This window comes from Peromyscus eremicus, chromosome 2, assembly GCF_949786415.1.
Source record: "Peromyscus eremicus chromosome 2, PerEre_H2_v1, whole genome shotgun sequence".
NCBI classification, from domain to species: Eukaryota; Metazoa; Chordata; class Mammalia; order Rodentia; family Cricetidae; genus Peromyscus; species Peromyscus eremicus.
Genome location: NC_081417.1, coordinates 50586658 through 50612650, shown reverse-complemented (window position 1 = coordinate 50612650; position 25993 = coordinate 50586658). Strand labels below are relative to the sequence as shown.

The following is a 25993-nucleotide window of genomic DNA, read 5'->3' as shown; positions in this document are numbered from 1 at the left end:
TAATTTTTATTTTCCTTTATTAAACTGTCTTTCTAAGCTTAATATCATAACATCTTGTAAATCAAGAATGATGTCAATGATTTAAAGAAATCATGGATTGTAGGAGAATCCTGAAGAAGTGAGCTACTTTTCACAGCAGAAAGGCACACAGTGCCTTGAATGACAGTACAAGATGCAATCCCAGCATTCAGGGAGCAGTCACTGCTAATTTGAAGTCAGCCTTGGCAGCAGGAAAAGACTATCTAAGAACAAAGATCAGTAGTTATCCCTAGCTCAGTGGTGCTGCATGTTTCCAGCATATACAGCACTCTGAGTTCAATCTCTAGCACGTTAAAGGAAACATAAAAACAACTTGACAGATATATCACCATTAGATCACAACTTTGTAAAGCTCATAAGCAATATGGATTAATCGAGTCCAGTTATTTTATTTAAATGCTAGCATGTCTAGCATCACGTTATAATAAGCAAAATTATTGGCATAAAAGGAAAGCAAAACCTAAAATTGTGCCATATTTATATATACTTATATCTAATAAATAAGGACACAAAGAGGAAGGAAGGTGTACTCTTACTGTTCCTATCCATTAAATAGATAGGAAAGGTCAGACCTGGTGATATACAGGTATAATCCAAGTTCTTGGAAGGCTGAGGCAGGAAACCTTAAGTTTAAAGCAAAGCTGAGCTATATGGCAAACCCAAGCCAACCTCGGCTATACAATGAGACCCTGTCTCACAAAACCCAGAAACTATCTTTATATATCTATAGATAGATATAAATATGTACACATACACACTTATAATGGTTAAGTATTTTTTAGAAGTGTTAAGCCATGTGATAGTGTAAGGAAATTAAAAGCAACTGCTGAAGTCTAAAACACTGGAAAAGAACAGGAATGAACAAAAGAAAAATCAAAGGGAGGAGAGATGATCAACGAGCATTCACCTTTTCTTAGTGAAGAATGAGGTATACTAAAAATAAGGATGAATGCATATGCAGTGATGATCTGTACATAGAGAGTTAGGAACGGTAATGTTATCTTATTGGGGCAAAATACTGAATGAGAAACCAGAACTAAAACAACACAGAACTCCTGTACTTAACTTTACAGGAAATAAATGTTACAAACTAAAAACTTTAGGGGAGGAGTGGGCTGTGTATGTGCATAGGTTAAGTTTTGTTTGCAAACCACAAACTGCCTGCCTACATGGTCAGTTTTGAGCAATAGATTCTAACAGCCAATTTTAAGGAAGAGATTTTTCAAATGCCAAATTGCCTTTCTGCCCTGAAAGAGCTGAGGGGTAAAGTCTGAAGGATTTGCAGAGGAAGTACATGTAGTGTGAAACCTCGTGATAAATGGCAGAGCAACTGCTTCTGCCCGAAGCCTAGGTAACTAATACTATAAGATATACCCACTGATTTTACTTTAAAGTGCATTTGCATCTAACAGATATAATAATGATGTGCTAATTACTAACGTTGTCCTCTCCTGATCAAAATGCTGAGGAAACTTGCAGAATATGTAAGCATGAAATTCACTTTCCCTTTTATCCAAAACCTAAGCAGCCCTGATCTGTTACATAAGCTGCTAGAAAATGAAGAAAACATTTATTTTATAAACTTTCCGCTTTGTAGTTTATATTATTGAGGTAGTTTTTTTTTCTCTTAAAACATCTAATACTTCAAGCATATTCTACAATAGTATTTTTTTTTTCAATTTGTTTGTGATTGGTAGTTGTGATTTCCAGAGGGGGAAATATGTAACTATTTGGCACTTATAAATTAGTGAATTGGTGCATAACAATTCATACATCTAATAATGAGCCAAGAAGAAACATCTTTTTCTCCTGTTCTATTATGTTGAGTTATGCGTTTATTTTCTCTTGGTGTGATACAAGTGAGCTATGTGTGTATATGTATGTACATACAACTGTGTGAGTGTATGTGTATGTGCATGCATTTATAGCAGTATACACTTATAAATTGTATATTCCTGAAATAAGCAGAAAAAGAAACTAAACAGCAAGCTGTGACTTTATCTTTGGAACATTTTACAATAAAATGTTAACTCTATGCATGAAGATTTACTTGTGCCATTTATTAATATATTCTTCTAATATATTGTTGATGATCTTCAGGACACAAACTCCAAGAATTTATTATTCCAATTGTCTTGTAAGATACTATGCCCTTAGAGTATAAAATATCAGTAAAAACATTATGTTAAAAATGTACTTTATTTGAGTGAGTGAAGGGTATATCCTCTCTCATATTTCATTTCAAGGAGACAGACGACCTTAGCAAAATGGCATCTAACTTAGACAAGCTATGAAACGTTCGTTATTTCATCTTGTTAAAAGTAGAAGACACAAAGAAATATTTAAGGAATCCATTAGGTTTATTTGTTTAACCTAGCTATTAGTTTAAATTAATGTCATTAACATCATTAGGTGTAATTGTCTACATGGGAAGTGGTTCAGTTAATAACAGTAAACTGCTATTTAAATAAACACAGAACATTTAAAGCACTGGGAATTTACTGTGCTTGCCTAATAGTTCATCTATTTTTTTCTCAGAACAAACATTTATTTTATCCCATAACTGATAGGAATATAGTCTTTCAAGACATTATACCCTTCTCCAAGTGGCCACTTCTACACCAATTTCTCTCCTATTCTTTGTTAAAAAGAATGATCTTGCTAAGTAGAGTAAGCTTTAATAATAGATTTCCGTTACTCAACTTCAATGATAAATGCAGGTATGTAGCTAAATATATTCAATCAATTCTTGTACTTTAGGACAATCATAGGTTCCTTTCTGAAGATTTAGATTTTCTACAAAACCAAAACAAACAAAAATCCCCTGCAATTTATTGTTTGTGGCTCCAGTAGAGCAGCAGAGGACTGAGGGTCAAACCCCTATAGGTGAGGTACAAAACTAAGAGCTAATTAGATGATACATTAAGCAGAATATAGCACACTATGGGTCCTTTCATAGCTGCTATAATTTTTAAGACATCAGCAGTGATGCATAATATCATCATCAATAGCAAATCATTTAAATACACAAACAAAATTCTGGTTCCTAGAAAATGCTGATACTTGAGATGAAGTCTATAAAATACCTATGCATACTTAATAAGTTTTAACTGTTTTTTTATCATAGACAAGAAATAAAAAGGTCTATAGATCATTAATTTGAACTAAATTCAAGGTTGAATTGTTCTACTATTAGTTCAGTGGTTCTCAACCTTCCTAAATCTGCGACGCTTTAATACAGTTCCTCATGTTGTGATGACCCCCAACTATAAAATTATTTTTGTTGATACTTCATAACTGCAATTTAATTATGATTGTAATGCAACTATCTGATATGCAGGATATCTAATATGTGACTCCTGTAAAAGGATTGTCTGACTCCAAAGGGGTTGCAACCCATAGGTTGATAAACACTTCATTAGATTAAAAAACATTCTATATGCATGAGGCTGAAGAAATAGCTCAGTGGTTAAGAGCAGACTGCCCTTGCAGAGGACTCACATTCGGTTCCCAACACATATGTCAAGAGGTTCACATTCACTTGTATCTCCAATTTCTATGGATCTGAAGGGTCCAATTTCACTGGACCCTACCAGCAACTGCAATCATGTTCATATACCCACACACAGACACATGCACAAATATACCCACAGACAGACAGACAGACAGACACAGAGACACTTCCACATTTGAAAATAAATCTTCTATTTTCATTTCTATATGTGTGAAAATATCTGCTTTTCACATATTAACTAACAGGAATACCCTAGGACACATGTCCAAGCTATAAATCTAATTTTTGTAAGATACCTTTCAGTGGATATGCTAATCAAAACATTTTTTCTGATATTTTCCTCTGTGATTCATACATTACAATCATAGAGAAAACATAGAGTCAAATTTCTCATAAAAATATTATTGACACAGAATGGTTATCAAACAGAAATCATTAGCAAGAAATTATGTTATAGGTTAGTTATAATTATCTTAGAGAAGAAGGCTAGGACCTGTATAGGGAAGTCATCCTAAATAGAAGATCATCGATTTATATTATGACACTGCCTGTCAGGAATTCATGCCAATTTAAACTTCTACGAGAAATATAAAAGGAGACCACATATATGTTAGTAATAGCTTAATTTAAAATGTTCAAAAAATTATACGCTAAATGCACAAATAACTAAAACCTGAAACAGAGCAATTGACTCCATATTCTTGTCTTCCTTTCATTACATTTCATTTTACTTACTTTTACTCTTCTCCTTACTGAAAAATTGACATTTCGAGGTACAATGAGGACAAACAGAAAAGGCCAAAGAGAAGCAAAAACCTGTATGATTTTAAATGACACTCACGGGTGTTCTAGTTTGAAATTGTGATGAGTCTAATTTTACATATTATAATATTTATCCACGTCTGGCAAGCATAGACAATGATTGTTTTTACAAAAAAAAAAAAAAAAAAAAAAAAAAAGGAGCTGGAGACCATGGAGATACTCACTCCATGTCTGTGTTATTGTCTATTTTCATATGTATTTTAAAAAGTATTATAAGTAAGTATGAGATAATACACATATAAAATCCAAAATGAGAAATGATTTGACATAATAAGAGCTATAGATATCTGTCCATTTACAAGGCTCAGGGAATACATTCTAGAGTTTTATTTGGGGGGGATGGTGTTTTTTTATTCAAACTAATATTTAAAGATACAAACTGAAAGCAAAGCAATCTACCTTTAGAACAGTTCTCAGTTTCAGTATACGGTAACTGTAAACACTCTTCAGACCTTAGTTTAGAAAATGTCATTTAGGCTGGTAGAGCCCCTTCCTTCTCAATAGGTTGATAACAGAGAAGAAGGGGCCAGGCGTGTATTTCATGAGAAGAAAGAAATGAGGAGGCTGGAAAAAAAGACAGAAAAAGACTAACAGAGAATGTGAAAGTGAAAAGGAATAAGAAATAACTGTTTTCATGAAAACAACTTCCTCGGGTATGAAGCACATCACTTTTTTTGTGTTTTCTCATCATTCCCTGGCCAGGAAAGAGACGACAGTACATGGTAAAAAGGAAGGCACAGTCAGGGGTGGGGTGTGACCTGCTGTCAAAAGTCATAAAGGAAGGCCTCAGAAGGAGCCCCAAATGCTTTTTCAAGGATGAACGGGACTTCAGGAGCTGATCAGTAAGGTCACAGAAGTAGCAATGAGAACTACATTTGTGTTTAAGGTCAAATATTATTAAATAGTGGGACATTGCAGGGGAAAAACATGGACCAATGTTTAAAGCTAAGTAGACTAGTATCAGGCAAGGAAAACAGGACTTCAACAATGATACATATGCATTGAATTTTTTTTTAAAGGCCATGGTTAAGATGAAAAGATTTAAGTGCCAGTCTGAAAAAAAATATGGATTTTCTGTAGGCAATTAGGAGCATGAAGCTTCTGAACAATAAAGGAATACTGTATATCAGTGCTTCACACATCACACTCAGACTGCCATTTGAAGAACTGGAATAAAAAAAGAAAGAGAGAGATGAAACAGAATTGGAATGTGGTGTGCTTAAGAAAATAGGAACAAATAGCTAGAAATCATCATAATGTGAGAAAATATTCAGGTTTATATCACCTTTCCAAATATTCTGAAAGTCAATTAACATGATCATGCAACTGATAAAACTGAGATGGTCCTCCATAATTACTCAGGTACTCTGGGGATCCTGAAGACTGAGCAACCTGATTAAAGAGCAGCCTTCCACACTTCGTGATAGTGGGTATTCATCCCAGCCTCACCATGATCCTGTTTCTTTACATTAAAGATGTGTATGAGCTAGCAAGTCTTCTCAGCAGGTAAGGATACTCTGCACTAAACCTGTGGTCATGAGGTGGAAGAAGTCTGACCCCGGCAAGTTGTCCTCTGATCCCACAGTGACACAGACATGAGCATACACCCAGAGGTGCTCAAAATAAATAAAATGTATATCCACATCATGTACATATTATTGAAGCAATTTGTTACTATTTCAGTTATATATATATATATATTTGCTCTTCACATTAGGTAATAGTGTTTATTGGGCTGAATGATTCAGTGACATCTCTCTACATTATTAAATTAGTACACGTGAATTGCTGACTATCTATTACTAACTAAAAATCAAGTAAACAAAATCTATGAGCTGTTTTACCAAAAGCCCCAAATCTTTCTCCTTTTACATCATGTAAATTATACTTGCATTTACCAATGTCGCAGCAATTATGCAGAAGCTAATGTCGTTTTAAGACCATATTTTGAAGACACAATTTAAGTTAATCTTGTGTGAACTATGATTTCCTATAACTAATAATCATAATTAATTATAGTATAATTAAGTATGCTAATTATAATATGTAAAAGTTAATGTTCTAGATACCTTTAATGCAGAGAGAACAAAATATCACTGTATCAAAATCATAGTTATATTTATAGCTCCAGCTATTTTTTCCCTACATATGTATATACAAATTTTTACTTGAGTTTTCATTCAAAATTGTTAAAAAGACAACTCAAAATTTTTATATAGGATCACTGATATTATAATAACCAAGTTCAATTGTGGTGTGAAGCCTTAACTTTGACTACTCAAGTGACTTCCAATATACCAAATATATATATTGTTTGAAAGGAAAATGGCTATGTAAGAGTTATTTTTTTTTTATTTAAATGCTCTCCTCTGTGTTATCTGAGTTACAATGCTAGGCTAAAGGATAATTCACTGGCTGTGGACTACACTATATATTTTCTATCATTCATTGCCAAAAGATTTCTAGAATACATCATACTGCATTATTAATAATAAGATAACACTACACATTCATTGATTATTTTTTATGTCCCAGATACTATTCTTAGGGTTTAATGTGCATTATTTCATTCAATTCTGACAAGACCCCTATGAGGGAAGTACTATTTTTATTAGCCCCAATTTAAACTTAAGGAAATTAAGGTTTAGAATGTCCTACTTTAAGCACCTGGTAAGGTGTGGATCCAGAATTTCAGAATTCTACAATTTCTGCATCACAGCAATTTACTTTGTAATACAGAGTGTATTTCTCTTAATATTTACTTAGCAATACAATACATTTCAAAAGACTCATTGAATATCATGAAAATTGATGGTACAAATCCCGTATTACTTGTCTGTGAAATTAAAGCATGGCCATGGTATCAGAACTGTATATAAAAAGCAGATTTTAAACATTGTTAATGCTTTTAAGTCAAATGGATGTTTTAAGTTCTAGAATGGTATATGTTAAAAGTTCATAAATCATTTATGACTAAAATAATATCTCTATTAACTTATCAAATGAAATTATAAGATACAGATGTGAATAAAATCCCTTTAATAAAAACTATGAGCAAACATTTGAATTTGTATTTCAAATAATCAGGAGAAAATTCATAAATTTTTCTTTTCAGAAAATGTAATTAAGCAATATAAACACAGCAAGCAAATCACATTTCTATAACATCATCACGTTTTTTACAGTTTTGATGATATAAACTCTATGCTTTCAACCAGAAAGAACATTTCGAAAGCAAAAAAGATATGACTTCTGAGCCAAATAATTATTCAGACATCCTCAATAAAATAAAATGTGATTAGTTCTGCAGCAACTAATATCTATACACTGAAGTCCAGAACAGACCTTAAAGAAGTAAGTAGTATAGCTGAGGAAAGACAAAAGTAATATCAAGATCCAACACGCTCGTCTAACCTCTCTGACTTAATATCTCAGAGATTCAGCTTCTTAGCAAAGTTGAAATGATTAAATGAGAAAGGGAATGGCCATCATTTTTTTAACATCTAATGCAAATTACCTACAGTGATCTATGGTGAAACTCAGCAACACATGTGCATGAAGCAAAGTCATACAAAAAATTAAAAATGTAAAAACATTTCAGGATATAATTTGACTAACCTTCCCACATATATTGTAAAAAAATATAATCTAAATTTTTAAATGACTATCTTCTTTACTTAGAAAAAAAAGTTCCTTAGTTTTCATTCAAGTTCTAACTTAAAGACAAATTTTCAAAAGGTAAATTTGACAAGAAATCAGAATTATATATTTTAAAGTAACTGCAAAGGTCTGTTTTAAAACACTATATTATTTAATTATTAGAATTTCTTCATGTACTCAGAGAATTATGAGAAATTCTTCATGTATTTATAGATTTAAGAAACATGTGGCTTTGGAAACAGAATTACTTTCTTCAAGGTCAAGAAACGAGCTCTTATATCAATTAACAAAAATTGTGATCAGTTGGTACAGTTACTCACTTTTCTCATTATCCTGGAATAAGCATCACAATGATGTACTAGACAGCCCCCAGATAAACTGCGCTTTAAATGGCTAATCAGTCACTTTTGGCTAGGGACATACCAGCATCCCCTCTCAAGACATCAGTGTTCCTCAATACGGGACTGGATTTGTTTTCCAACTCTTAACAGGATCATTGAGAGGGAACAGGAGGAATATTATAAAGGCAAGCCTGGATCAAATCCAGAATCAGGCACCCTCACAGCCATGCGCTTGGAACCTTGCCAAGGAGCAGAGTGTTTTCGCAAATGAGCATAGTTCCTTCCTCAAGTACGTCACCAATTCATAAAACCTAAGAAAGTTTTGTCCTGAACAACAGGTCACTCATTTACAACGAGGCAAATACAAGGCCATATAGAAGCATCTTCCTTCTTCATGCTTTTAGAATGGAAAGAATGCCTACTGTCAAAATGCAATTCCACCTATGACATGGCAGGACTTTGTGCGGATAAAGGCGGATGGGTTTTACTTTAGTTTTAGGTACTACCATGGAGTTCACAGGTGACAGTAATTTTGGTTTTCAAATTTTGTACTAATTTCTTAAAACCAAAATAATTATTTATAATAGTACCATGTTTAGCAGAATGATTTTGGTCATTTGGAAAAAACTGAGGCCTTTTCTCATGGTAAAATATACCTGTTAACTACAGGTAAAGATATGTATTAAGTTCTCCATATAAATATGTACAATTCAAATATATCCTGCTAAATTATACCAAAAACAAAAAACAAAAATTGTACCTGTAACTTCCATTTAAAAAAAAATCTAAATTCTTAAAAGAACAGAACCTTTAAACTTATTTCCTAGTCTTCTATCAGACAAATTAATTGTGACCTTGTACATATGCATTCCTGGCTTTGCTACTTCTTTCCCATTTATAATCGTGCCAAACTGAAATTCTTCTCTCACATCAATTCAGTGATTAGCATTAGCTTTTATTTTACAGGGGAAAAAAAACTGTACTGTTGCTGTCCAAATATTTAAATAACTGGTACAGCTGGACTCAACATTACTTTCCGGTAGCTGTTGCTAACTCCTCCTGGATAAGAACATGGCCATTCATCTGATTAGTTCACTAGGCAAATGATTATCTTTCCCCAGGAAGACCACATTCTGCCAAGGGAGGATGGCAAATTTTTGTATCATTGTTCTAGTTCGCATATATGGAATCCCAAAGACTTTCTAACTGACTACATGAAGGAGGAAAGTGGATGGGAGGGGCAGAAGAGGAAGCCGTGTTTGCTAATGGGACCTAAGCCTACAGAAGCTCCTTTCGTTTGCTCAGAGTTCACTTTACAGTGTTATCTACGGTGCAGATAATAATTGAGTGCTGGGGAAGGACTACTTTATATCCATCCTGGTAATCCACATCATGGATTTAGCTCTTCAAACACGGCTGAAAAACACAAAGAGTTCAGCTTTATCATCCAAAACGTGTGTCCAGTAAGAGTACAATGTGAGTCATAAATGTAAGTTTTTAACATATCACCTAGCTGTATCAAAAGGAAAGAAATAAACATTAGGTTTTTTTTCTTTTTCTTTAAAAAAACCAAGGTCTCACTGTATCTCATTGTACAGCCTTGAGTGCTGATGCAGACTTAGCTGGACTTAGTCTCGTCACTTCCTGCCTCTGCCCTCAGAGGGCTTGAACAACAGACATACACAACTGCACCTTACTTAACATCTGTATAGGTTTGACGCAATGGTAAATTTAACCCAGCACACCTAAATTTAAATTATTATTTCAGACTATGTTGAACATTGATAATTTCTAATTGTGTATGTTTTCTTTTATTCCTTTGAAACTCAGTATGCAATTTCTACTCACAGCAGGTCTTGATTTAGAATGGCCATTTTTTAAAGCCAAAGAATCATACTGTAACTAAATGAATTATCAGAAATATAAATTTTGTTTTGACTGTCTATCTGTTTGTGTTGAGACAGGGTTTTACCAGGGAGCTCTGCCTGGCCTGGAACTCACTATGTAGACCAGGCTGTCCTTGAACTTGAGTATTCATCTACCTCTGCCTCCAGAGCACTGGAATGAAAGGTGTGGACCACAACTCTTTATTTCGGATATCTAAGTATTTTTAAACTATCATTTATTCTTGAAATGTTCCTATAAAATTGGAAAGTAAGAATGTAATTCACATGGGACATGGGACAACTTGCTACTATGTGGGAAACATTAAGATCAACAATGAAAATTTGTATTTGTTAGGATCCTACGTGCTTTGTAAAGGAGATTACTATAGTAATGTTGTTAAAAATGTGGGCCCAAGAATACGAGTATGTGAAGTCTGAATCTAGACTAACACAATTATTACTACTGTAACAGTAAGTGACCTATTTGTTTTCCACAGACGCCCTTCTCCATTGTGTGAAACAGGACAAGTCCACCTACCTCAGTAAACAGGTACATAGAAAACAGAAGGGTGAGTACCCAGAGTAGCTAGCAGACAATGCAGATAGTTATAACAATTACTAGCTGGAGCTATCTTTAACCTAACTAGTCATTGTAAATATTGGAGTTATGCTGCTACTTTAGCAGTTTAAGGAATACATAAAAGTCATTTTACAGACTATATTATGCTTTGTAAAATAATGTTCATAAGTCATATAACTTTGTATATTTTTTCAGGACCTACATTGCAAAAGATGGTACACATGTTGCTATTTTAAATTTTTTAAATTGGCCAATATTTAATCACATAATGCTAATTAACAGAAAATTGAGTTTTAGAAGTAAAAGGATTCCTGAGAATATACACTATTGTTGTTCAAAAACAAATATGAACAATTCAATTGCTGTATTGTGATAACTCAAACTTTACTTCAGACCTCTTCTACAAGATATGATCCACTACAGCATGACTTATCAGAAGAATACCCATTTTATTCTTTACTCCAGAAAAGAAGGACACCATTGAGAAAAGTAACTACAGAGAAAAATGAAGTGAAATGGTAATTTCGCATCAAACTTCCCTTACTTATGAATGATAATTTTAAATATCTCTGCTGTATTTGTTAATACTTGAGCATTACTAGGGTTCCTCTTTGTAAGCTCCTATTCCTTCTATTTTGCGCTCATTAAAAGCTCAGAGGATCAGGGCTTCGAAGCTGGAAGAACCCTATCTCCTCGAATCCCTACTGGTATTCCCTCAGTCTTCACCGGCTGAAGTCCACTTGCCTGGTTGCTCCTTTTAAACCTCACAGCAGCCGGGCGGTGGTGGCGCACGCCTTTAATCCCAGCACTCGGGAGGCAGAGCCAGGCGGATCTCTGTGAGTTCGAGGCCAGCCTGGGCTACCAAGTGAGTTCCAGGAAAGGCGCAAAGCTACACAGAGAAACCCTGTCTCGAAAAACCAAAAAAAAAAAAAAAAAAAAAAAAAAAAAAAAAAAAAAAAAAAAAAAAAACCTCACAGCCCAGTGTGCAACTGCTTCCTTCCTGGTTAGCAAACGTGTTAAACGGGGAAAAATAAAATTTACTGACAATTGTTGTCATCATCACTATTTATTGCATATCACTAGTGAAAATACCACCATACATAGTAGTTTTATTTGATAGTGACTTTTAAGATAAAATGAACTTGGTAACTGGCATACAAGATTTACTTATTTGAATATTCATTATTGTCTAAAGTATCTGGGAACTAAAAATTTCAGATTTAAATAACAAATGTTACTTACGTTCACACGTGTCCCCTTTTTGCTGATAGCCTGCTTTGCAGATACATTTTCCAATGGGTACTAACCACTCTCCTTCTGCACTGCAATGCATCCTGGGTGAATTTTCTGCCTCTTCCTCGGCACTGCTGACACATGTCCCACGAACCTCAACTAAGGAGGAAAATTCTGAACCAGTCACTGTATCTGGAAAGACAGCTAAGTTCTCAATAATGGACCAGCACTTCTTGTAGTATACTTTGACAGAAACCAACGCTATGCAAGCCCCTACATCCTGAAAGGCAAGATAGAATCCCTTTTTGGACAAAGGTCCAATCTCTCTCACCTCAGTGTTCAGCTTCATCTTTCTTTCACCAAGGTCACCTTGTGTAAAACTTTCATCTGCAGCAATGGTGTCTATTTTTACGTAAAGGTTTTCTCTTATATTCCTGCCGGTGTCGTAGTCTGTTTCATAATAGTACAAATTAAAGGTTTCCTTGCACGTTCCCAGCACTCCGGGAAGACTATTACAATCCCTCAAGGTGAATTTCAATTCTACAAAAATCCTTTGTGCGTTGCCTTTAGAAATCCAGTTAGTCCGCAGCCAGTTGTTCTGGTTGGGCTCCATGACCTGGCACACCTGGTATGTTCTTATCGGAGTGTAGTTCTCATCCAAACCACTAATTTCTTCCCACTGTAAGTTTTTTAAAAAGGGGGGAGAGGGTACATTAGTCTTTCAGCAAAAATAAAAATGAAAAATTACATGTATTTCCCCAATAATATGAAGAATAAGCACAGTACCACAAGTATGGATTCCTGAAAGTCAGAGAGGGTAAAATCCCACTCTGCAGCATTTTAGGAACAGAGTATCATTTGTATTTGGACATACAATGAACACTTCATTGTTTCACATCTGCTGGGAGCGTCCTAACATCTCTTTTCATATGTAAGTCTGTAGTCTCTAATGTGACTGCAATTTTAACAGGCTAAGGCTAATGATTCTTAAAATTACCCCTCAAAGTGTATCGATGCCGGTCAGAACTCCTGATAACTCAGTTGACATTTTAAGTGTTTGTTTTATCCTTAAACCCAAAGATGCCTACAAACATGTGGAACAAGATCCCAAAAATACTGGAATGTTAAAAACATGAAACAATGTGTTGAAATTTACAATGTGGAATAATTTGCAATCTTTTGAAAAAGAAACATTTCATAGAGCTACTTATTTTTCCAGCATCATATATAAAATTGTACATAAAGCCATATATAATTATCAAGTAGTTTTGACAGTAAAATTCACCCTTAGAAACAAATTGTTTTAAGTAGCCAACCAAATATATATGTCAAATTAGCAAGCTATGCATAAATTGTTTTAAAATGCCCATTTATCTTCTGATATAATATGTAGTACAAGTGAACTCATTTATACTACTTCACCAAAAAGGGAAGACAGATCAGCAACAAATTCAGAGATGAGTGGATCATGTATATTACTTATTGCTCATAGCAAACAAGTTCCGCATATCTAACAGCTTTAAAGGCTTCAGTAACAGCTCTTTATGTCCTCTCCTGCTATTATTGAAATTTTCCACAACTCACATTATGATACATTAATAATGAAACTGTCATCAACTCATTCTGACTTTCCCAATTAGAAATGCCAGATGTAAAATATTGTTTACTTTAGATCGTAAGTCCTATAGCATCTGATAAACTATTAATTCAAAAATGTAGATGGGAAAATATGATAATATACATTGGGTAATGATTTTCACTTGTAAAATCTAATCAAAGTATCAATTTATTTAAAACTACTGCATGTATTTTTAAAATCATTCTTATAAAATTAAAAGAACTGATGAATTGAAGAATACTGCAACTCAGAAATGTCTTGTGAAAGAATTAGTCATATTGTATTTACTACAAATTTATTATACCAGCCTAATATTACCAAATGTCCTCAAAGAGCAAAAAAATTGATTTTCATGTATGCTTCTTGGCACACATTTTTTTCACTGTATAACACTGTATATATTTTTCATTTATTTCTTAGCTGTTTATATTCTATTTGTATGTACTAAGGCAAATATCTCAGATCCTCCACTGGTAAATAGATCTTTGTCTCCTAAATGAACTGAAGTTATTAAAAGGAAGGGAAAACAGTTATGGTGTCTACCAAAAAGCAAGAGCTGCAAAACGAAATGTGCCCTTCTGACCAGACTTCAGATTGGAGAAATCAACGCTGATTATTCTGAAAGACTAATCTGAAGAAATCACACACTTAATTTTAAGGGTAATTATGTCATTCCAGATATGAGAAATAAATTTTGTTACCCATGAAATAGATCTTTTACAAGAAAGCCACGAAAGCAAATAGTCTCACTATTTGATATTTATGTCACTGTTTATATTACACATTTTTTAAGACTGAAAGCATTTCACAAATGACACTATTGGGAGAGATGTCTCAATTCAGACAATGAATTTTATAAATATTGTAAAGTATTTTTATAATGGTATAAAATATTTTCCCATTGCTCAGCAACAATACTGCTCGATGTAAACCCATGTGAGCAAGTCTGTGTCATGTAAAAAAAATGCTGTGGACATATTTTCTTACACTAACTATTGATTCATATATATATATATATATATATATATATATATATATATATATATATTCAGACTTTAACTTGAGATTCTCTGGACTGATGAAATGCCCATTTGAGTCCAAGATAACATTGACAGTCATAATTTATCATGTTGTGGATTACATGGATGAAGTACTGCAGTCATTTATCAGTTTACTTCTTCTCAGAGATAAAACCATCTTCTGTATCTATTTATTTTAATTGATGGATAGTAGAAAATGGGTTGCATCTGTCATTGGCAAGACCTTTTTTTTTTTTTTATCTTAACCATGAATATCTTTCTACAACGTACATTTTCTAATGGAAACAATTTCACATACAAGGAAATACCACAAATTCAGTGGACTTTCAGATTAAATTTATAAATGATTTGTCACTTTCACAGAATTTCTATGGCCAATAAAGATAACTACCATATGATCTCAGAGAAAATTTCTGAAATTTTAATTTAACGAAAACTCTGAATACTTCAAACATGCTTAAAATGTCTCATTTTATTATTAAATGAGAAGTTCTCTCAGTGACTTCTGCTCATGCTATGTGGAGTCTATGATTTTGTTCCTGCACTTTCCTTCTTATTGTAAAATCAGTTGAAAGTGTTTATATCTTCATTGATATTTAATGCCCCTTTAACCCCCATTTCTTCATGCATTAAAGATAAATTTAAGTTACAATGTATTGTTTTTCCTTTCTCAGAGTCTACTTACTTTATCAGAAATAAAATTTTGTCCTATCTCACCATCAGAAATGACACATACAGATGATATCAAACTAAATTTGAGTAATATTCCTTTCTGAATATATGAAAAAAGTAAAAACAAAAGAAAAGAAAATATTTAAGGTTCTACTCAGACTAGGACAGTCTTAATTACTATTCAGTCATATTTACTGCAGCTGAATTTTGCTGTAAAATGGATATATTTCTGTCATCACTTTTGATCACTAACAGCAGATAGCACAACACAAATGTTAAGAATCTAACATTTTACAGCAAATCTTATGTCTCAATATTGTCCTACAGTTTCAGTTACCCTCTGGAGTCTACTTTGGGCAATGTTAGAACTATTTTTAAAAGATGAAAACAGGTTTCCTACTGTTTTAAAGAATTACACAGTTTCTACCCAGTGATTATTACACAGGAGCATAAGGCAACTGCAGAGACTTAAGTGAGTTTGTGAAAAGATTGTTCCCTGCAATTAGTTAGCATTTATAACCTGAATGCACAGGCATGACTGATGCCACTCACAAGAAGAACTCAAAGACCATGGGTTTGGTTTATTTTCTTTTCCATTTCCCAGAGTTCTAAGTATACTTTCTATATTCTGAGAATTCAATATATCATGAGAAAACAAAACATTGAACAATATATTGAAGTTTTAAACATTTTAAATGTATGCAATGTGAATCGTTTTCCTAGGGGGAAGCTTTTGTTTCTTACTCTAAACAGATATGATCATATGGTATGAGAGATGTACCTACCCCACTGGGTGGAGAGGAAATCCATTCCAATTCTGTTTGTTGTGCTTTAGAGTCCAGTAATAGTACTGAAAAAGAAAGTTTTATTTCCAAATGTTACAAGAAAATTTTAAACACATCTCTAAATATTTTAAGATAAATCTAATTTTTATGAAATTATTACTTTATGACAACCCATTTATATAAATGAATGGTGCAGTGAAGAGCTACATTGTATAAGCATATTACACTTTCTGGAAGACAGAACATATTAAAAATATCCATGCACTTTGTATCTTTCAAATAAAATATAAAAATAAATTTTCAGTGAAATATTAACATGAAAGTGGGCGTAAAAAGCTAAAATCAGATAAAGTGATTGTACAATAATAACATACAATGGAAGTCAGTAAGTTCTCCACATTTCACAACATATACCGACGTGAACATAATAACACAGAATTCCTCACTACTTTTCAGCCAACCTCTACTTTTTAATATTCTGCCAGCAATATTTTCTAACATCTCTTGACGATTGGAGTCTAATGTTTAAAGAAGAAAGAACTCAGAGCACTTTGCCTTCTCCCAAAGTGAATTTAGAAAGCTAAATCCACGTTAAACAATGTTACCATGAGAAACAAGTCCCTGTTATCTGTAACTTGTGCTTTTAAGCTAGTCGAGCCTCAGCTTCCCTATGTTTTTTTTTTTTTAAACTGGAAACATTTCAACATTGTAGCTATTCTCTAAACGGCTTAAACTCTAAACTGACTTCTACAAACAATTGTATTCCATCTTTAGACTATCAAAAAGCATAATTAATATTTATGAAAAGTGTGATTAAAGTATTATTAGTATTAATGTAAAAATTCATTAAAATGGTATCTTTTATGACACATTATCCTTTCAACTGGAGATGTTGTTGCTTTAAGATAATTATTCTTATAAAATGCTTACTGATCAAACTGGTTTTACAGTCACAAAGCTCTGGTGCTTTAAAACAATATACCTGACCCTAAAGCATTTTGACAAATGGTCTATTGGTCCAGAAGTCATTGTGAATATTCTTTACATATGCTTAATATCAACCTGAGGAAAATGTTCACATTTTGACTTGAAAATATGTACTCACATAAACTTCTTAACATCATTTTCAGATTCTAGTTTTAAAAGGTGTGTGTTTTGAAAGGTAAAGAAAACAGTGTCTTTAATGTTAAGAGAGCAAACAATTGACTATACGCTCAGTTCCTTTACAGAACTCAGTTATCCCCAGTAACTGGAAACAGGTAAGTACAAAGACATGAGGTTGCATTGCTTGGTTTTAGTGTTTTACGTTTAAGATTGTCAGGGGTAAAAATTGACTCCCTTTCAATTAAAAACACACGCCACTTGTAAAATTTCAATTTATGTTTTAACTTGGAGTACCAGTAAGTCTTTGGCTTAATTACAAGAAAAGTAATTGTTAAAGGCTTATTTATTTATTTATTTATTTATTTTAAATCCTGACGAAGCGACGAAGCAAGCCCAAAGAAACAAACTGAAGCCACATAACTCTCTTTTGGAATTTATTGTGGGGGAGGGCGCTTCTCTACTGACAACACCCAGTGGATTTTAAGCCTACGTGACCCTTTGGGGTTGATTTTAAGAATGAAATAAACACTGCAATTACCCTTTTCTGCTGCGCCTTTACCCCTGGGCTACTTGGTGGCCAGCAAGTTAGCAGCGAAATTAGCAAATCAAGAAGCCGTGGAAGGTGGCCACCGAGCCGGTGATTCATTCGGCGGCTCTGGGGTGTTGAACGCAATCGCCCCCGCGTGCTTCTTCCCTCTGGGCTCACGACACCGAGTCTGCCTCGCCCCGCTCCGGGGGAAGGCACAGGGCAGCTGGCCGCTACCAGGGGTCGGAGGCTGAGGCTCTGCGGCCAGCCGCTCGGCTCCAGGGCTGCCGGAGCGAGCATCGGGGCGGGGCGGGGCGGGGCGGGGCAGCCAGACGGCCGCGCCCGCCAACCTAGCGTCCATTACACTTCCAGACCCGGGACTCCAGGGAGCCGGTGGCGCCCAGCTCGGGCACGAGTCGTGAGGAACAGACCGGCTTTCGGGAAGCGCCTCCTCTGAGGGCGCGGCGGCGGTTGTACTGTCGGAGGAAAAGCAGCCGCCGCAATTAGCTCTGCTCTCCCCAGCCACTCCTGCCGGCGTTAGGAAAGCGGGGAAGGGGACTCGGGCGGCCGGCCCCCACCCCAGCCGCCCTAGAAGCCGCGCACCTGCTCGCGGCGCTGCTGGCCGTGCGCCTTAGGTGCCGCGATGCCGCGGGCCACCTCCGGGTAGCAGCGCTCCGGGAACGCCATCGCCTGATTGCGCCTGAGCGCCCCGAGCGTCGCCACCGAGAAGATGGGCGCGTTCCCCTCCACCTGCCTCTTAAACATCTCCTCTGCATCTAAAGAACTCGGGCTTGGAGCATCAGAACCCTCTCCACGTAGCACCGGAGGAGGAGAGCGAGCGAGGCCTGCTGGCTGCAAGCACCTCTCCCCCTAGTGATGCAGTTATTTATAGCTCAAACTCCTGCTGGAGTCTGCCAGAGCTCGCGCGCGGCGCTTCGCTGTGCGGGGCAAACTTTTCCTTAGATCCCGCTATTCCAGAGGAATCGGGACAAGGTGGCAGGGTGACTCTTTCTGATCGCCAAAGTCAAGAGGCTCGAAATGTGTGTTTGGTGGGTGGGTGGGTGTCTCTAGCAGACGCAGGTCCACCTGCAGACACAACCATCAGCTCAGAGACACGTTTTTCTCTGAATGGATTCAGCGTCAACACAGATTGCAGATGTGCAAAGTGAGGTCAGAAGGTCAGTCTGTTCCAAAGTAGGATACTGCACCGGGTTGGGGATGTTGAATGGACAGAGAAGGGTGGGCGAAGAGAATAAAGAAAAGCTCCGTGAAATCCTAAGTTTTAGAAATAGAAGAAGCGAAGACCAATACGCTCCCTCCCTTTAGTACTACCATGACCTAAATCTAACAGATCTCTCTCCCTTTACAGCTCTGAACAGGCTCCTAAAGTATCTGAAAATCAACATTAAATACGCAGGTAGTCAGATCGGGTACCGGTATTGTGACACCGCTTAGCAGCAAAACACTTCCTTTGACAGGATTTATTTTTCCCCAGCTCCAACTACAGGCACCGAAAGGTATTTTACCTTTTGCCAGTGGTTCAAAGGAGATGCAGGGAAAAAAATATCCACGTACAGGCGTATCCTGTGGTCAAAAGAAACCTCCCCTCCCGTACCAAAACTGGTCCCCGGAGGCCAGGGCTTTCGCCAAGGCTGGCCCTTCGGATTCTCGGAGTACCGGACCTGGGCCAAGTGACTGGAGACTTCTCACTCAGTGGCCTCTCATGGCAGGCTGCCGGCTGCGGCCAGCCCTCCCGGCGGCAGGTCGAGCCCGGGCCCCCGCGCGTGCTGCCTCCCCTCGCGGCCGCATTGTTTCGCGCGGCAGCCGAGCGCCCACCACAGGCCCGCGCCGCCGCCGCCGCCGCCGCCGCCGCAGTGAGCGAGTCGGCAGGAGCCGGTGCGCTCGCAGCCTCGGAAGTCTCGGCCCCTCCGGGAAAGCTGGGGGCGACGTGGGCTTGCACTCCCCCAGCTTTCGAACCAACTCTGACCGAGGCGCCCGCGAAAGGCCGATCGCCGCGAAAGAATGGCCAGGCGCGGCGGCTGGAGCGGAAGACCGGAGCTGCCGGATGCAAGAGAACCAACCAGCTCGCCCCTCCAGCCTCGCCAACCCGGACCCCCGGGCTGCCCCGGCTGCAGAGCGCGCGCCGGTCCCCGACCACCCCGGGAGCTCAGGGCCCGACTAGTCCCGACTGGTCGCCGCTGGTCGCTCCGAGCCGCCGGCGGGGAGGGGGCGGGGGTCGGGGGAGGGTCGCCCGGCGCCGGAGGCGCGGCCGGCAGCGCCGCGGACCCGTCGGCTCGTGCAGGTAGACAGCGAAATAAATAAGTCAGAACAAACTTTGCTTTCCTCTGGCCTTACCTTCCTTCGCAGCCTGCGCCTCCCCCGTGTGTGCAAAGCTGAGCAGCCAGATGTAGCACAAAATAATCCACGAAGGGTACCGAGTTTGAAAAACCATGGTGCATGAGCAGGTTTGATTTTAGGCTGCAGTTGGGTCGCAGCTCTTTAGATGCTGTTTGCTCCGAAGTGGGTTATTATTGTTGTTATTATTGCGCTCCTCGCATCGATCTCCCTTCTGGGTCCCAGGCCGGCTGCTCCACGCTTAGCTGTTTGATTTCTCTCCCCCCTCCGGTTCGTTCGCACCGTGTTTGCTGCCTGCAAGTCTCCGACTGCAGACCGGCCGCTTGCTCCACACTCCAATAATATCAATTAGGGGGGAGGGGGCGGGGCTCGGAGCCGAGAGCCTCTGCCACTCCAACTGAGTGGCAGACGCAGCCCGCCTGCCAGGCGGCGATTCCCAGGGCCGGGGGGCGGGTCCCTACGAAGTGGCCGCCTCTACCTCGGAGGCGGGGTCCTGAGCGGGAGCCAATCAGCGCCGAGCGGAGTCGGGTTGCGAGTCCAGGATTCCCTCCCAGTTCGGTTGCTGGGAAAGCGGCGACGGGTAGCGTTAGGCCAGCGGCGTGCAGCTCGGAGCACTTGGCTTTTAGCTACTGCAGCTTCACTGAGCTGGATAAACCCGAGAATAACTCTCCCGACTTACACTCTTGTATGTAGCAGTGCGGCTCACGTCTTCTAGAAGGCAGAAGCGAAACAAGCCTTTCCTCACCTACCTACCAATCACCGACCCCGACCGGGACAGTGAAACTGAGCCTATGCTTTTAGAGTGGCTGTTACTTTTTTGTTAGCAATCTTTGCGGGTTGTATAACACTGTGGGTTTTTTTTTGTTGTTGTTTTTTTTTTTTTTGCCTCTTTCTTTCTTTTCTTTTATTTATTTTCTTTTTTGAAAAGTTTCAACTTCTGTTCTACAACTCAGGAGATATTTTTGGCTACCACTCCCCTCAATCTCTGGAAGAAGAAAATTAACCAAAAGTGTTTTCTTCTTCCAAACCATTTTTGCCAGAGTTTGCAAGAACCTATGACAAAAGAAACACTGAAAGAGGGGTTGGAGAAAGGAAGTCTTTTGTTTTATGCTTGCCTCTTCCCTAGCCCTATCTTCAGTTACTTTCTTCGGCAAATGGGACCTTAGAAAAACGTTCCCTGCCGTTTTTCTTATAGGCTTCTCATTTTCTGGGGTCTTGCATAGATTGCCCCGCTCCAATCGTTTCCCATTCCTCTGTGTAAATAACATTGAGTTTTAGAGAAAGCCGCCAGGTACTAAATTCACAAAACCATTCCTTCTACTTGGACAAACATTTACTATTTTCTGTAGTTAGTCCATAATTATTCCGTAATTATCGTTCTAAGGGAAGCTAAGACTAAAAATGTAACCAACATTTCCACTTGAATTCATCCAACCCGAGCTGCAAGGATAAGTGCATGGGGAAATCTGTTTTCCATTAGGCAGTGTTGCACACTTTGCAAGCAAAAGGTGGGTGACATTGTAAAATGAAGAACCTAAAAACGTAGTGGCCAAATCATCTATTTCAGGGGTCACGTTAAGTAGATAGGTCACATATTTAAGATGAACATTTTTTATTATTGTTCAATATTTCTTAAGAAAAAAAAATCCCCTGATGGAGAAAAAGTTTGACCTCAGACTTAAGACTTCCTAGTTGACCTCTGGAAATGTGCACTGGGTCCTCTGGTGTGTGTGCAGGGACTTCTAAGAGACAACAGCCCCCAGACACTTTTCTTTTGTTTTTATGGGGTTTTTTTCCGCTTTTTTTCTTGCCTGATATAATTATGCCGAAGACAGAAATGAACTTTCCTTCTTTTCCAACCACTTTACTTCTGTAGTTTATTTATTAAATGTTACATATTGCTAGCCATTAGGTCTATTAAATATTTTAGAAATTATGCTTAAAAGCATCTTAAGTGCCCTTTAAAGATGCATAGAAAATGTAAAATGCTTAATAGATTAATCTTGGAAGGAGACAAAACAATCTAGGCAAAGCACACTGGTTACAGAGAAGATGAAGCCTTATTTAGCCAGGCAGACGCAATCAGGGTAAAAGTTGGAAGCTCAAATTCAGTATTAAAAATATAAATCTCCACACTTAAGCTTTAAAACTCACAGAATCACAAGCTCATAAATGTTGAACAATTTCTAATAGTCAAAATAAAATTTCCAAGATTTCAACAATTTCCCTAAGGTCTCATCCTCCTAGAGTGTCCCCAAGATAGCCTTGACAATTTAAAATATCCCTTTCATCTATTGAGTGACTTCTACTCAGTGATAGGAATACAAACCCTTCCTAATTAAACCAGAAAGCTGCAGAAGGAACATGTTTCCTCAGGGGAGTGCAAGTAGTGTGGAGCCTGCTGTGAGTGTGCCCCTCTGCCCATCAGACACAGGCACACTTAGGAGTCACACCCTTATTTTTGGAGATGAAAGTTTCAGGTTAACTGCTCTTGCTCCAAGCTAGTGACATTCTCCCTGCAGGTCAACACAAAGATGTTTATTTCTAGGCTCACCAACCCAGTGGTATGTAAGTGTACTGATAAGGAAGTCAGGACATGTTCAATGTATAATGTTTTATAGCATGTCTTAATACTTGAATTCATATTAGAATATATTTTATAAGTAGTAGAGCATGTATAAGTCTACCTCCATGTAAAGCTACTGAAATTAAACAGTAACAGAAGCTTCCATGTTTTAAAATAATATAATAATAAATTTTCTCGCAGCTTGTGGAAAATACTTAATTTTAGTCAGATAGGTATGCTTTATGAATATTATTTCTTGAACAATTTTTAGGAAGTAATGTTGTACATATAGAAAGTGAATTAGAAATTAGCTCATTTTCTTTAGCAGTACCAAATGATATATAAAACCAATATGTTTGACCAAAAGCAGAAATATTGGAAACTTTGTTGTTTTTATTTACTCATTATGCATTGTTCTTGATAAAATAACCTATTTAAGTTGTAAATTTTAAATACATAGGGATGAATACTAAAACCTTATTTTTAAATATCTTCTGTTTTGAAACATCTACTAATAAAGGCAGAATTAAAAGATGAAAAATGCCTGTCTTCATATACAAAGACATAGGGAAGTTTTATTCACTTTGTATCATTTCTCTAACAATTTACTAGTAATCACTCATAATCATACATACATGAAAATTAATGCCAATTTAAGTCATATATTGCTAAGTGAGAGAGGCAGCTGTTATTTTCTTTTAGCTTTCCACAATACTAATATTCACCTTAGTATTTTACCTCCGTGAGATAGCTTTGGGTTTTAAGAAGAAAAATACTTAAGAGTAAACTGTAATAACTTCAGAGAGTAAGGTTTATGCATTTTCTAATCGCAAAAGTGGCTCTGTGTGTTCCTGTGTGCATGTCTAGTTACTGCATCTGTAGAGGCAGGAGAACAGCTGGAGAGCTCAGTACCATACTGTGCCTTGGCTGTCAAACTGAATACTGACCACCAACAAGGCATCACTGAGCTGCCTCTGGACCCACCTCTGTCTCACTTACTGTTCCAAATGCAAATTCATCAAAGAAAAGGGACTATTGGAAAAGGTACTCTGTAGAAGAAAATCATTAAGAAAAAAAAAAAAAAAAACACTGTATCTAGGTTAGTAGATAGTGAAAACCAAGTTTTCAAATTGTGGTTTCAATCCAAATGTAACCATTTTTCCACTGCCTAGGAAAATCACTTATATATTTACATCGGCATGACTTATGTACTGTATGCAAAACATTTCTTTGCCGTCTAATGTAAACATAAAACACAGAAAATTATTTCATCTTGTCACCTTAGCACCAGACTTAGCAAGCAAAAACCCAAGAATATGCTTTGCATCTTTATGAAACTGTATCCATTTGGGGTATCAGATAAATGGCGAAATTCAAAAAAATCACAATCATAATGTTTCACCTGCAATCATTGAGTTAATTTAATATGGATTAGCTAGTGAGAGATAACTGGAGTATTGCTGAGGTGTCATTGAAATGCCCTGATAAAAATATTCAAGTGTTTTTAAAAGTACCACTGTTTGAGTAATATCAAGAGAACTGGTTATTGGAAGAAAAATGTGTCACACATTACCCAAAATCACTTTACATGTGGTTAGTATTCTTAAGAATAAGTTTTTTTTTCTAAAGTAATTTTGCCTGAGGAGGTTCTTCCTATCCAGTATTCACACCCATTTTTTTCTACAAATCACCAGTGTGGATATGAAGACATAGATGAAATTGTGTGAAATACTTCTCCACACTTCCATGGTTTCCCATCTTAAAATTTGTTATGTCTTTATCCAGATGATACTTAGCTGTCAAGGAGAGCAGTGATAATGCAGTGACCACCAGGGGGCATCAGGTCCTCTGGGTGTCCTGGCCAATCAATTTCACACTAAGAATTAACAAATTATGAAATACAAGTGTGTATATATGTATAATGTGAATATAACACTATTGATACACTTAGGTTCCCTCTCTATATTTACATCCACCTACCAAAGTCCTTCACAAAAAAATATTGTGATGTAATCAACTTCATTTTGCAGAGGCCAAGTTAACTGCACAGGCTCAAAAAGGAATCTTAAAAGGTAAAATATGTTTCAGAAAAATCTCTCAATGATTTTTAAAAGTAAACCTCATTAAGAATTTGATCCTCAGATCGTTCTCATTGTAGTATTTCTCTTCCTTACTTTTTACCTAGTTATCCGTAAATCTTTTGCCTGAGATATAGAGCCCCCTTTCTCCCCAGAAAGGGTGTTCTGGGCATGTACCCCTCAACAGATCCTCAATTTTTAAGGATCCCACAGCTCAAACTTGAAGAATATATCAGAGACTTCTTCTCATCCTAGCCATATTCCACATTTAATACTACTACTGGAATTTTCAAGAATGTCTGGCTAATCTTAAAGGGTTCTGTTAAGAGGTTTAAATAATAAGGGAAATCCACATGGCATCTTAGTGCAGAAAAGTTTCTGTTATGAAGCATGAAGTGCATCCATGGTGCCCCCTAGTTGCACATTTGAAAACTCATTGGCATGATCTCCTCTGAACAATTCTACTTTCTGCAGAAGGTTGTGCCTCACTGTTTTCATTGACTTGGTGTGTGTTCGTCCTTTGGGAAGGAAATGGTCACATTTGTATTAAGACAAAGCAACCTTCCTGGAAGGAGGGGACACTGACCCAAATTCACTTGAATTTCAAAGTGTTCAAAGTTTAAGAAGATCAGAATTGTCTGGTTGAGACTGAAATGATCCCAAATACCTGAGAAAGGTATTCATGGCAAAGGAAAAAAAAGGACTAAGCTTAAATTGTGTTGGCTAAAGGCCTGAATCTTGGACTCAAGGCCTCAGAACCTAGCAACTAGTCTGTTCCTCTTTTCCACATTTAAAGGTGTCCTTTGTTGCCAGAGACCAGAGGCCTGAAAAATGATATCCCTCAGATTTTGGAACTTCATTCTATAGTTACCATAATATAACAAAAATGACTGTTCTTAGTATTACTAATTTATTATTATTATTATTATTATTATTATTATTATTATTGCTAATCCATTATTTGCTTTGTTTCTTGTACTATTTTTTCAAGCTTTTTTTTTTAGTCTTCCTTTTCTTCATTTATTTGGCAAACAAAACATGACAGACAAAACACTTCAGAAGTCTTTATAAAACAAAACTGGCAATCATACATATTTTTAAACATGAATACCCTAGTGTATTAACAGCAAGCTCATGAATACAACAATGATGAACTTGTAAAATGTGTTCATAC

At 37.1% G+C, this 25993-nt stretch overlaps 1 protein-coding gene across 1 annotated transcript in view; it reads right to left on the bottom strand.

Annotated features, from left to right (window-relative positions):
• The window catches only part of Epha7 (EPH receptor A7), a 152828-nt gene extending 132358 nt beyond the window's left edge, over nt 1-20470 (bottom strand). The window contains exons 1-3 of the mRNA XM_059254071.1: nt 20176-20470; nt 16191-16255; nt 12085-12754 (exon numbers count right to left, since the gene is read on the bottom strand). Of these exons, the coding sequence (XP_059110054.1) occupies nt 12085-12754; nt 16191-16255; nt 20176-20272 (832 nt within the window). The 5' untranslated portion in view covers nt 20273-20470. The remainder of the gene's footprint in view (nt 1-12084; nt 12755-16190; nt 16256-20175) is intronic.
• Nucleotides 20471-25993: the final 5523 nt, after the last annotated feature.